Here is a 12,473-nt window from a genome sequence, read left to right as displayed (position 1 = left end):
TTTTAACTTGTCGGGGCTGGGGGCTCCGCCCCCAGACCCCCCTTCCTTAACGTCAGAGGCGATCTGCCTGCAGAAAACTCGATTTTCCGCCGTTTTTTAGGTGTTTTTCGGCCATAAAAACTGAACCAGTTGAGCTAGGATGGTGAAATTTCGCGTGTGCCGAGCCAAGAACATATCTAATAAGCCTTCAAAATCTCAGCCAAATCGGCCGAGCCGTTCAGGAGGAGTAGTGTACACACACACACAGACACACAGACAGACAGACAGGAAAAACTTTTCAACCGCACTGGAGTAACAGGCTTCGCTATCGCTCAGCCAATTAACGGTGGTGAGGTCAGGGTACACGCTTGCCCATAGACGTTTTGTCCATAATTATTGCCATACTTTTGCATTAAGCACAGAATTTTCGTACATTGCTGAGCGAAGCGTCGCGAGCCCGTTAGTTTCGGTTAGGATACGAGGTTGGACTTAATATACACTTTATGAATATTAAGGTATAATCTTACCGCACCAATGATGGGCTCCTTGCACGCCTCGCACGTTTTCTTGTCTTTGAGGTGTAAATTCTCTAAGTTCATCGAGAGTCTGCTGCTGTCACTGGATGGAGACGACCGCCTCTTGATGCCCAGGTTCTGCAACAAATCACGATGGACTTAGCTCTAATCACTCTAATGAAAACTGTACAAAGCGTAGAAACATGCACATCGTAAGTTACGCGCCCAGCCCAGCGCCCGTTGTTCAGGTCTTACTCTTTATAACAAAATCCCACAAGTATTTTTTGTTTAGCTACTGCACTCTCATCTCTAGTACATAGACAGTTTGTAACCCATTCACAATCGGGTACATTGATTGGTGGCATGAAAATGTCAGAAAATTACTGATTTAAAACATATTTATACGAATAAATCGATTTATGACACTATTAATGCGCCTTATCTACAATATGTAAGAGGCGAAATTTTGGGTATGAGCCTGAGACTGCATTTTCATCAAAAGCCTATCAACATGGCAAACGTAGACCATTTTACGGCATTTCAATATTTCAAAAATTCGGAGAAGGTTGTGAATTTATTTGTTTCTCAGCACTTTTCAGCTGTAAATTTTAAAGCTTTCCAAAACAAAGCTTCGCACAATATCGGAGTTGAAGGGTTAAATACCTCCCTCAAACAGTGTTAGGTCTCGTTATGATTTCTTTTGAGGAGGATAAGTTATTTTTCTATAGCTTCTCGTGTTTGAATTTTGAAGTACACGTGCACGTGCCCAGTCCATAGCCTTTACCGAACAGTGTCTTTACGTTATGAAAGCAGGGTTTTGTTAAGTCTTACAAGGTAGGTTTACGCCAGACAGCGTCTTGTCGTAACAGGCTTCGCGATGTCTCGCGGCCTGTTTCTCCAATCCGCGCCTGGCGTACCTACCTTGGCCTGCGGCGCTGCCCTGCCTTTGGCAGGCATTGGCTTGTCCGTCGGCGGTTACTTGTTGCATGCTGGGGGGCTCCGCCCCCCAGACCCCCCTCAAATATAGATAGAGTTGCTTCATCTACAGAGAACACGATCTTGACCCTCGTAACTTATTTACTTGTCGGGGCTGGGGGGCTCCGCCCCCCAGACCCCCCTTTCTTCACGACAGAAGTGATCTGCCTGCAGAAAACTCGATTTTTCGCCGTTTTTTAAGTGTTTTTCGGCTATAAAAACTGAACCAGTTGAGCTAGGACAGTGAAATTTCGCGTGTGGCGAGCCAAGAACATACCTACTAAGCCTGCAAAATCTCAGCCAGATCGGCCGAGCCGTTCAGGAGGAGTAGTGTACACACACACACAGACAGACAGACAGACAGACAGACAAAACTTTTCAACCGCACTGGAGTAACAGGCTTCGCTATCGCTCAGCCAATGATAAGGATCCCTGGTTTTCCGCCCACCTCATTTTTGCTCGACGTCGGCCGAGTTGCAACTTCCTCCTCTCTGCGGAGCTGGGCGGCTTTGTGGCGAAGGACAAGGTGCTCGTCCCTGCACACGTCTTTGGCAACGGCTTGGCACTCCACGCACCACCAATCCCGGGTCCAATCGTCTCGCAGCTGTTTTGCCTGCCACATCGTTGCAACTTCACATGCATAGAAACCATTGAATGCAATACACAAACTCTCATCCTTCAATCGACAATCAATATTCATTGGTGTGTGCGGAAAAGTTTGCCCTAAGGATCTTCAGTGCACACGGTAGCAAATTTAGGCAGGTCAGAATGCCTTGCCTTAAACCTATAGTCCATCACTAATTGTTGGCCAACAAAGGTTTTGGACAGATAAACCGAAGGAGAGCACAAACATTCAGTCACCATACCGTAACGCTGCTTGCATCTTGCTGAGCTTTGTCTTCCTTGCCGGGCTTCACGGCTTCCAGACGCAGCGCGAAATGCTTTTCCCTGCACAGCGCCCCAGCCACGGTCTCGCAGTCAACGCACCACCAGTCGTCTTCTTGAGTCGCTGCAGAGGTCGTAGGCTCCAGCGGCGGGGCGGTGGGGACAATAGAGGGCTCGGATCTAGTGGTCAAATCCAGGAAATAACACAAAATTATGAAAGTTACTGCGCACAGACTAGAGCAGGCATTTTTTTCACATTTTCTCGTAAGACATTATTTTCCTGCCTCGTGTACACAAATACAAGGGAGCGCGGACTTGGTCCACGCTTGGATTAGCACACCCAGGGAATGATTTACTTGTTACAAAAAAAATTGCATCAGCACAAGACAAAATTTTTCTCACGGCTGGGCAATGCAGGTGTTGTGATTGTTAAAAGTATGTTCTCTGTCTCCCTGCTATGCAAAATTTATCTCTGTTCGAGACAAAATTACGTTGTCTCAAGAGGTTTTTAATCAATTTGATTCAGACCCAGCATCAGTGATGTGACGTCAGACAGCAATGTTTTCTTGCTACTTTTGTCTCTGAATTTTGCTCGGCACAATGCTGCACTTTGCATCAAGTAGTGAGAAATGAACATTTTCTCAGTCTGAGACTAACATTCTTGTTTCTGCTGCGCCTGCGCACTTCTGATCTCTTCGACCAATGACAAGCAGAGCGGGAACTGCTTCGAACGGTAACCCGGCCCCTGATTGGCTGGGGCCTGCCATACTGAAGAAGAGCGGCGCGTCCATGGCTCTCTCTCAAACGCGTCGGAGCAGCAACTGCTCTCGTAGCACAGTGGTAAAGTGCCAGCCCTCCTGGATAGTAACCCGGGTTCGGTTCCCACCGAAGCGCCACCAGTTTTCTCTGGCAAATTAATCACGTAGCCACCCAGAGAATGGACGGGAGTGTCAAGATTTCCAAAAAGGAGGAGGAGCACTTTTTTTCGAATTTTTTTGGTGGGAGAGAAGGGGCACTGGCAAAAGATAAGGCTGGCGGAATCGAACCCGGGACCTGTGACTTTCCAACGTGGGCCCTCGGTGGGCAAGACTGCCGGACATGCCGAAACGTGCTGCCTCACGCACTGCACATAACACAAGCACTTGCTTCGAATCCTAGCAGAAGCAACTTGTTCCCGGCGTGAATTGCTGTCGACGAGGCGGGCGCGTGTTGCATTGAGGTACACGATTGATGTAGTCACCATTGCCGCTCAAAACACGGGAAAAAAATTACCGCGGTGCCGGGACTCGAAGCTGGTCCGCGGCTCGAGGCTTGCCGTGGAACGCGGCCTGAGCATCTCGGACACAGTGGTATCAATTTGGAGGCTCGACACCATTAAAAAAATGAACCATCCAGCTGAGAGTCGAACCCAGATCCTTCGGAGTCAAGCGCGGGCACCGTGTCCATTGCTCTATGGAACGGGTTGACAGCTTGGCACGCAAAGGCGGCCCTTCTGTGGAGTTGAGTGGCGGGGAGTGCCTACATCGTGAAACTAATAAAGCCGCGCGCCCAGTCACTTTCCTTTGTCGTTCCACCTTCGTGGCGAAGTGGGCAAGGCTACTGCACCCCACGTCAGAGGTTCCGAGTTCGAACCTTGCCACATGCAAGCGTTTTGTGTCAGTTCTCTCGAAACCTGAGCAAACATTTGTCTCATCCATGAGACAAAAGGCGTGAGAAAAATGCTCAATTTGAGAACAAAATGTTTGATTCGAATCAAATATCATCAAAAGTCAGGTGAGACAAAATCGAGCATCGATGCAAGTTAATCGTTCCCTGGGTGCAGTATGTGGATCCAGGCAACAGTTTTTGTCACGCTTCTTTCGTACATCTCGGATTTCATCATAACTTGTTCTAACGTACCTGTTTGCAAGTTGCAGTTCTAAAACTCGCATAAGGGAGAAGTTGTCAGGCAAAGACGCGGCACGGGTAAATTCCTGCAAACATAAAGACTACGATGTAAAAAGAGAGTTATTAATCCCACAACGTTTGAAGTTGTCACAAATACATAGGTTGTTAAAGTCACTGCGACCGCATTAATACATTTATCTGTAACATTTCAATCATACACTGTAAAAATTATGTTGTGAATTTACGACGGAATATTTTACGAAGGTTTTTGGGAATGTCCAAAAGTCCACTGTAAAAGTTTCTTTCCTACAGGAACTTTTGTAAATCAACGGAAGTTCGTCGTTCATTTACGAAGGTTCTTAGTAAATTTACGAAGAATAATCGTAAACGTGCAAAGTCTGCTGTAAATTTACGAAGGGCTTCGTAAATTTACGACGGGCTTCGTTAATCTACGACGGGTCTTCGTAAATCTACGGCGGATCTTCGTAAATAAACGAAGGAACTGTTGGAAATTTTTTTGCCGAAGGATCCGTCGTTAATTCCAGACGAATAATTTCGAAGGTTCTCTGTATATTAACGAAGGTTCTTTGTTTATTAACGAAGGATCTTTGCTTCGTAAATTTCCATTGTGATTGTAAAATCGACAGAGATCGTTCAAAAAATAAACGAAGGTTTTTGTAAATATACGAAGAGCTTCGTAAATTAACGAAGGAACCGTTGGCAATTTTTTTTCCGGACATTAATTTTTACAGTGTAAACTTACTGACCTTTTTATGCAGCAGCTTATGAACGAAATCCTATAAATGTACGATGTTAATGGTACACAAACGAAATATCTACAAAGGATGAGAGTGCATGACTCATCGATTTCTAAGCTCTAAAACAACAAAACCGCATTCTGTGCCCCAAACGCCATGAATATAGCACGTATGGTACAATGCCTCAGCCGTACTGCACCTTACGCGCAATGCGGCCCGAAAATGTCCTATGCCCATGCATGGGAATGGGAAGGAATTGCGCTTCATTAGCAATTCTTTTGCATTGCACCTGCACCTACTGACGCTACATTCATAACGTTTGGATTCTCAGTGCAGTCTACTAGCTTCGTCCCCTAAAATGTCTTTTAATTTTTTTTCCACAGTGAAAGGACACTTTCTAACCCACACACACACGCAGCATGATATATGTACAGTCCTATATCGAAACGGGCAATGCATAGGAGCTGAAGTCCTTATCTGGCACGCTCACCATTCGTGATGCATCATATCGGAACCGCAGTTATTAGGGTAAAGTGCCGAACATGGATCGGGGTACCAAACATGGATCTATATCTAAAGACCAGGTGGCCAGGTTCTAAATTTCTGTCTTTCCTTGCTTAGACTGACCCTTTGACTGTTCGATGCGAATCTGACAAGTTTGCAACTGCGTCTCTCTACTCTGCAGGGTTGCGTTTAGAAAGACACCTAAAACAGGCCCCCGAAAATCGATGGAAAAATGACGTTCAAAAAGGTGATTTTTGCACCCCTGATTCTTGGCCAAGCAATCACCGCAGTCACTTCAAAATTTTTCATCGTGCACTTTAGACGGACCACTTTGATATTTTGGGACTACTGAATGCATACGTTGCTTTGTGTCCAAACGCTGGTGGGGTGATCCATGATTGGACCACCCTAACCTAACCTTAGCAAAAATAACCATATTTTCTTGTCCTCACAACTTCCAAATTATTCGAGCTAGAGGTACCATTTTTGGTAGCCATACGACCAGTGAGGTAAACATCAACATAGGATTCAAAAATAGTAGTCAACCCATACTTAATTTCGATATAGAGAAGATTATTTAAAAAGTGATCCATGTTTGGTAACCTTACCCTACTATAATGAATGCTCATTCATCTTAACCATTTTGACTCGCGAGCGCTCTCACTGAAAGCTTGAGACAAAAGGGCACCTGCACGGTTAAGAAACAGCACAGCTCCTGGTTTTCGCAGGAACTCCCTGGAAATCACCTATGTCTCTACCATAGGCTTACTTGAATATCCAGGAACCGTTTTGACCGTGTGACGAAATGCGTCATGGCCAACGTTTGACATGCCAGTCACTCACACGTGGGAATGCGTCGTCCGGGTTTATGTTCGGAATGCACAAGGAACTGTCGGCCCATCCCAAAACTTCCATGAGACCTTACCATGATCCATTTAACGTAAAGGTAACCTCATCCCCATGATGTTCTGGTTGTCATAATATATGCTATAAAAAAGTTTGTATACACGGCAGACAAGTACACTCAAATTTGCGGCCATCCTGCCCCACACATAAATGACACAGGTTTGCGCGTACCTTTCCCGTACATTCTTCCATACAGCATAGTGCCTGCAGACAGTAGCTTGCATCGCAAACTTAAGAAGTGTGCACATGTGTACACATTTGCAGAGCGAATGTACAAATGTCCACACCGAATAACTAAGACCTCACCGTTCGACACATCGGACAGCTTGGTGTTTGAAGGCGACCGAGGCATGCCAAACAAAACGTGTTGTGAGCACAAGGCAAAGACTTGGGCCTCTTCCCCGTGAGATCGAAGGGTTCTAAACAAATTTCGCAGTCCATTGTGCTGGTGGGAGCGCTGAGACACTGTGGAACATGAAGTCCAGCTGAGTCGCTCGATGGCAGTGCGGGCAGATAAGGCCAATCAGCTAGCTGCGCCACCTAATCTGCGCACTCAAGGCTGCAGTATCTGGGCGCAGGAGGAAAAATTTTGTCTTGGTACCGTCGCCCTATCGAAGTTTTAGTCAAAAGCGCACTACTCATCCAAATGTTAGATTCCTCGTTATTCTAGAGGCGAGACAAAAAGTCTTTCCAACTTTGGGTCAGAGGGTCGCCGAAACAATAATGCTTTGCCACACTGCAAAGCCGGTGGTAAGTTTACTTGCCATAAATTTGGCAAGCCGTTTTGAATGCCAACAGTTAGCAAGCTTGGCTCGGAAATACTCCCCAGCTTGCCAAAATTTGGAAAGCTTAGGAAGATTTCCGACCAACGCTTGCCAAATTTTGGCATTCAAAACGGCTTGCCAAATGTGTGGGAAGCAAACTTACCACCGGCTTTGCAGGGCACAAAATGGCGTTTTCAAAAGATCTTATCTGGGCGTTCCCCCCAAAAGAATCTCACCTAAAACGCAGGCGAATTTCACGGAGTTTGATCATTTGATACAGCTACGTGCTAATATAATTTGTGATTCAGATGAAAGATCAAAGAAACCAACAATGCATTCCGCTTACTATCGTGTCCGTCCAAAATGATCAAATTACCGTAAACCGGGGTAACTTGAGACAGCAAGGGTAACTTGAGACACTTCTGCTTTTTCACCTTTTTGGAGCTGCCAACTGGCTCGGCACATTCCGAGGTCAAAACTGCCCTAGCACTTTCTTTCATACTTGTTTGGAAAGACGATTAAGCGTGTGAACGGCGGGTTAGGACCAAGCTGGTCAGATCTATAACGATTTTTCAATTTTAGTAAATTGAACAATTTTAGAGAAGTGTTTAAAGTCTCCCTTGGTACTCAAAACACGTCTTGCTGAGACCCAAATGAATGTAGTACATTTCAACCCTATTATTTCAACATTCTAAATGCAGCATTGGTTTTGAGGAAAACCCATCATTCATCGGGTAATACTGACTTTTATAGAAAATGGTAACTGTGCGGGGTAACTTGAGACACCAAATTTCATTGAATTTGACGGAAGTTGAGTAGCGTAACTTGACACTGGCACCTCCTTGTATTACAGGGTGGTTTAAAGTAACGGACCTCTCCGTTCTACGATCAAAACTAAGCCGCATTTGATCGGAAATCACTTTTTTAGACAGTGTTAAGGGTCCCGAGTGGATATGCAGCTTAAAGTTAGAGTGTTTTCTCAACTACACACGGACCAGATGAGATATAATAAATCTTGAGGTCTCAAAAGATGGGGAATTTAATTACCTTTCCAAAGAGCTAAATGTCATTGAAATCGGACAACTTATAGTCCAAGAACCGTCGATTTTTTGAAGAAAAACAACTGTAAAAATAGTTAAAGGATTTTGAGTAAATTTTAAAAATTGACTAAGACTATATACCTTTGCAGGAATGGACTTGTGTACGTAGAAATAAAGAAAAATGTCTTAACAGGTGTCAGGGTTGGATATGAAATGAGAGAATCGCTGTACTTAGTTGACCGAGATGGATGTGAAATGGGAGAATCGTTGCGCTTCTGAAGTGCCGTTATCCCTCAAATTACCAAATGTAACCTTGATGAAAAAAATCTTAATATAAGGATCAAAAATCTTCTAATATATTCCACAAGTAGTACTTTTCATTGAAAATGAGTTAAATGTCTCAGAAAGTCAGTATGGACTGGCCAAAAACCCACTTCCGTGAAAAAGCAAAGTAAAAACTAGGTGTCTCAAGTTACCCCAAATGACGGGGTAACTTGAGACAACTTTAGACGCCCATTACTCTCATTTTAGGAGACCCCCCAAAAAATTCGTGGGGTCCAAACCGAATGTAATCATGTGAAATAAAACATAGTTGGGATTCGGGTTGGTGAGAGAAGTTTCGTGGACACACGGTCCAAAAAACGTGAAATATTGTCTCAAGTTACCCCGGTTTACGGTAGGTGAAATTTACTTGCGTTTCAAATAAAACTCTCTTGGCGGGAGCGCCTAGGTAAGATCTTTTAAATAGGGCCCTTCAATGTGTTTTTTTTTTCTGAATTTACTAGCCAAGAGCACGTTAATGATACTGGGTAATGTTTGTCCATAGCAATGTACTGATAATATGTTTCCCCACAAAGATCTGTCCTTCGACAATAACCCCTCCAACACACTTGTTTAAAAGTGGCATGACGAGGCGCTCCTTTCCAGGACGTTAATGAAGTAGCCAGTATTTAGGTTCTGTTTATTGGCTTCGCGAATGAAGGTCAAGGGGTACGAGAGTGGATGTTGAGAAAGCTTTGAAGGAAGCGGAACCACCCCTTGAGGTATTTGAGACACGCGCGCCGGTTCAGCACCCCTACTGTGCGGCCGTGGAAACGGGTACTGCGCACCGAGGCGGCCTGCATGAGGTTCATCCGCAAACGCCGCCGCGCCGCCGTCTCCTCCAGCCAAGGCCCCCAGTAGGCTTGCGTCGGGAAGCCCTGCAAGGTCAAGTCACTCTCAATGATGTCTTTCGAAGAAATTTCCCGTCATATACTCAAGTAATGTCTTCACTTGGAGGAACAGAAAAAGTACATTCAAATCGACTCTGCAAACTAACTCAACAGTGTACTCAGTACACTCTAGTTAGAGTGTGCTCATGAGTACACTCTAACTAGCGTGTACTCATATGAGTACACTCTAACTAGTGTGTACTCAGATGAGTACACACCTAAGCACGCCTGGCAATTTACGCAGCTGAAAGTGTGTACTCATCTGAGTACACGCTAGTTAGAGCACTGTGGGAAAAAAGGGACATTTTCTCCGTTAATTTATGGCCAGAACTTTCCGTGATTTGAGACCCAGGATTTTCCGTGATTTCAGACACATAGGATTTTCCGTGATTTCAGATCCAGGCGTTTTCCGTTGTTTGACTCCCAGAGATTTCCGTAGTTAGCACAGTGCGTTGAAAGGCCATGGCAGTAAAGGGCAGACTTTGTGAGGGAAGTTTCTAAACTTGGCCAAAGAAACACTGACTTACAGAAATGGATGCATTCGTCTTGTCAAAGTTAACAAAAAAAAATGTCTTCCCACATCCTAAACACACGTTCGAAATGATAGGTTTGAGCTTCAAACATACCAAAGTTCCGTATCGGTATGAGATACAATGATTTTTGGCACTATTGACATAAAAAGGCGAAAAATCAAATATGTGGAAATGGAAAACTGACGACGGGAATGGATTCGTCTCAACGAAATGAAAAGAAACATACCCATATGTCATAGGTTTAGACTCGAAATGGCCGATCTACAGAATCCAATAGGTCGATTTTAGCACGTATTTGCAACGCCTTTGAATTGAAGTTAGAATGTACTCATGAGCACACTCTAACTAGAGTGTACTGAGTACACTGTTGAGTTTGCAGAGGAAGTGTGAGTCAGTCTCACACTTTTCAGTGCGAACCACTTTTTATCACGCTAACGTGTGCTCTACAAATCGAAAAGCGTACATGCCTGCAAGCACGCTGTAGCTAGCGCATGCCTGCCAAGCATGTACTTACTAGTGCATACATACCATGTACACGCTAACTGAAGCATGCATCTAGTGCATAAGGGATAGGGAGTTGCCTAACCTAACATGTAACTAACACTGCTTTCATAACGTAACATATGACAATGTTCGCTAAAGGTTAAGGGTACGGACTTTTGTAAGTACTTCCAAAAGTATCCTCCACACATTCGAGACACAAGAAAAATAACTTATCCTTTTGAAAAGAATTTGGAAGTTAAGGGTTATACTCGTACGATAACATTTTGATGCCCTTGTGATGTAAGTTAAGGATCCCTGATTTATCCCACACTTGCTGTCTATGGTTTCCTGTGGTTAAACGCCACAGGACCCACGCACAGTGGGCTAAAACGCCCTTTTAGGCGCTCAAAACCTACATTTCAGCCATTTTTGATCGTATATGTCCCAAATTTCGTACAGACCCTCTTTTGGTCTTACTTAATAAAATTTTGAACAAGCGGCGGCAAGTGTGACCTTATCTCAGCCGTGGTTCACCGAAAATTGATTTAATATAATCGTATTTTTATGTTGTATATTTCTGAGTCTGCGGGACCAGTCTCTCTTTCCACTAGATCAATGCAAAACATATTGTTGTGTTTTTAAATGTAAATTTCAGACGAAACAATTGAAAACTGCTAAAAGGATTCAAAAAGGAGTCAAAAACATCACTTAAATTATATGTACGTTCTTAAAAACAATACTGTAAAAAATCATGGCTACAGATTTTATTACAATTGTCAAACTTCAATTTCCTAAAACCAATTTTTAAATGATATAACATTTAACTCTTCATGGAACAATAACATGGCAGGCTCATCAGCCTGTCCATCAAAGGGGTCAACTAAAAGTGAAAGAACTGTGGCACACAGTTTTTAAGACTTGGCTTTAGGTTTTTTTTTCTTCTGAAAGAGCTGATCACAGAATCAGATGAAACAACATTGCAGTCAGAAGGTCTGCATTCCCATCAATTCTGTTGCACTTCCGGGTGGCCTTTTCTTGAGTGTTAGTTGAAGAGAAGGGGCGGGTGGCTAGGGAAAAGGAGCCAAATAGCACGTGAAAAGACAAGGGACGGTTGGGATGGAGACACGGTTGCTTGGATTCTTTCTTCGTTGAGACGCATTTTCTATCAAAAAGGGGAAAATTGCCAATTTTTTAATGTTCCACAGCCGCGTATTACTGTTTGCGCAAATATGCGCAGGTTTTCTCTGTTGATCCTTTCAATTGACACATAGGTTGATAATTTCCAGCGCTGAAACCTGCTTGATAGTGCTTGATTCTATAGTAGATCTCAAACTTTTGTTTTTCAAGTAAAAATTATACAAATAAATCGATTATATGCACACCAACACCCTTCAAATTATCGCAGGAAGATAACTCGGGTATAATTTTGAACGGGAATACTTGTTCTTTAAAATGGAACCACCGGAGGTTCAAAATCTAGATGCAAAGCCGTCAAAATCGCTGTGGCGTTTTGTTACATTTTTTACTAAAAATAACACATTATCACAAGTCTTAACTTTGACGGCCTGTAGTGGTCGTAGTTTTGGTCTGACAACAAAAATAAGACCAGATTTGAAATCTGCGGAAAATTTCCTATCCGATGACGTCAAAGTTTGCCCGATTAAAAGATTTTTAATAAACAGGTTTTGAGCGCCTAAAAGGGCGTTTTAGCCCACTGTGCCACGGGGACCCACGCTTGTAAGTGTAGGACAAGTCGTGTCTCACGCTTGTAAGCGTGAGACATAGTGGTTCGCACTAAATAGTGTGAGACTGTCTCACACTGAAAAAAAAGTCTAGTAACGATAACCAGAATCCTGGTACCAAATACCAGACTGTCTGATAGAATATAACTCAACTAGAATTCTGGTAAAAAATACTAAACTGTCTAGTTGGCCTCAGTCTAGTAAACCGTACCAGATTTATAGTTATCCTCACAATGCCGCCAGGTCCCCTTCTGGTAGTTTTTACCAAACATCCTGGTTAGTTAATGTGCT

The 12,473-nt window shown here is 43.8% G+C and overlaps 1 protein-coding gene across 2 annotated transcripts; it reads right to left on the bottom strand.

Moving 5' to 3' along the window:
- Nucleotides 1–434: 434 nt before the first annotated feature.
- LOC117640366 lies at nt 435–6,903 on the bottom strand. Of its 2 annotated transcripts, none has more exons than XM_034376830.1 (5): nt 6,716–6,903; nt 4,254–4,327; nt 2,336–2,534; nt 1,918–2,082; nt 435–632 (listed from the first exon to the last, which is right to left on the bottom strand). In XM_034376830.1, the coding sequence occupies exons 1-5, from the start codon at nt 6,848–6,850 to the stop codon at nt 450–452; spliced, it is 756 nt and encodes a 251-aa protein (XP_034232721.1). In that variant the 5' UTR covers nt 6,851–6,903; the 3' UTR covers nt 435–449. The 2 variants fall into 2 exon arrangements, with proteins under 2 accessions (XP_034232721.1, XP_034232722.1); XM_034376831.1 differs by having other exon boundaries at nt 1,918–2,073.
- Between the last annotated feature and the right edge of the window lie 5,570 nt (nt 6,904–12,473).

This window comes from Thrips palmi, unplaced genomic scaffold (assembly GCF_012932325.1).
Source record: "Thrips palmi isolate BJ-2018 unplaced genomic scaffold, TpBJ-2018v1 HiC_scaffold_12, whole genome shotgun sequence".
Lineage (NCBI taxonomy): Eukaryota > Metazoa > Arthropoda > Insecta > Thysanoptera > Thripidae > Thrips > Thrips palmi.
This window is presented reverse-complemented; position numbering and strand designations above follow the sequence as displayed.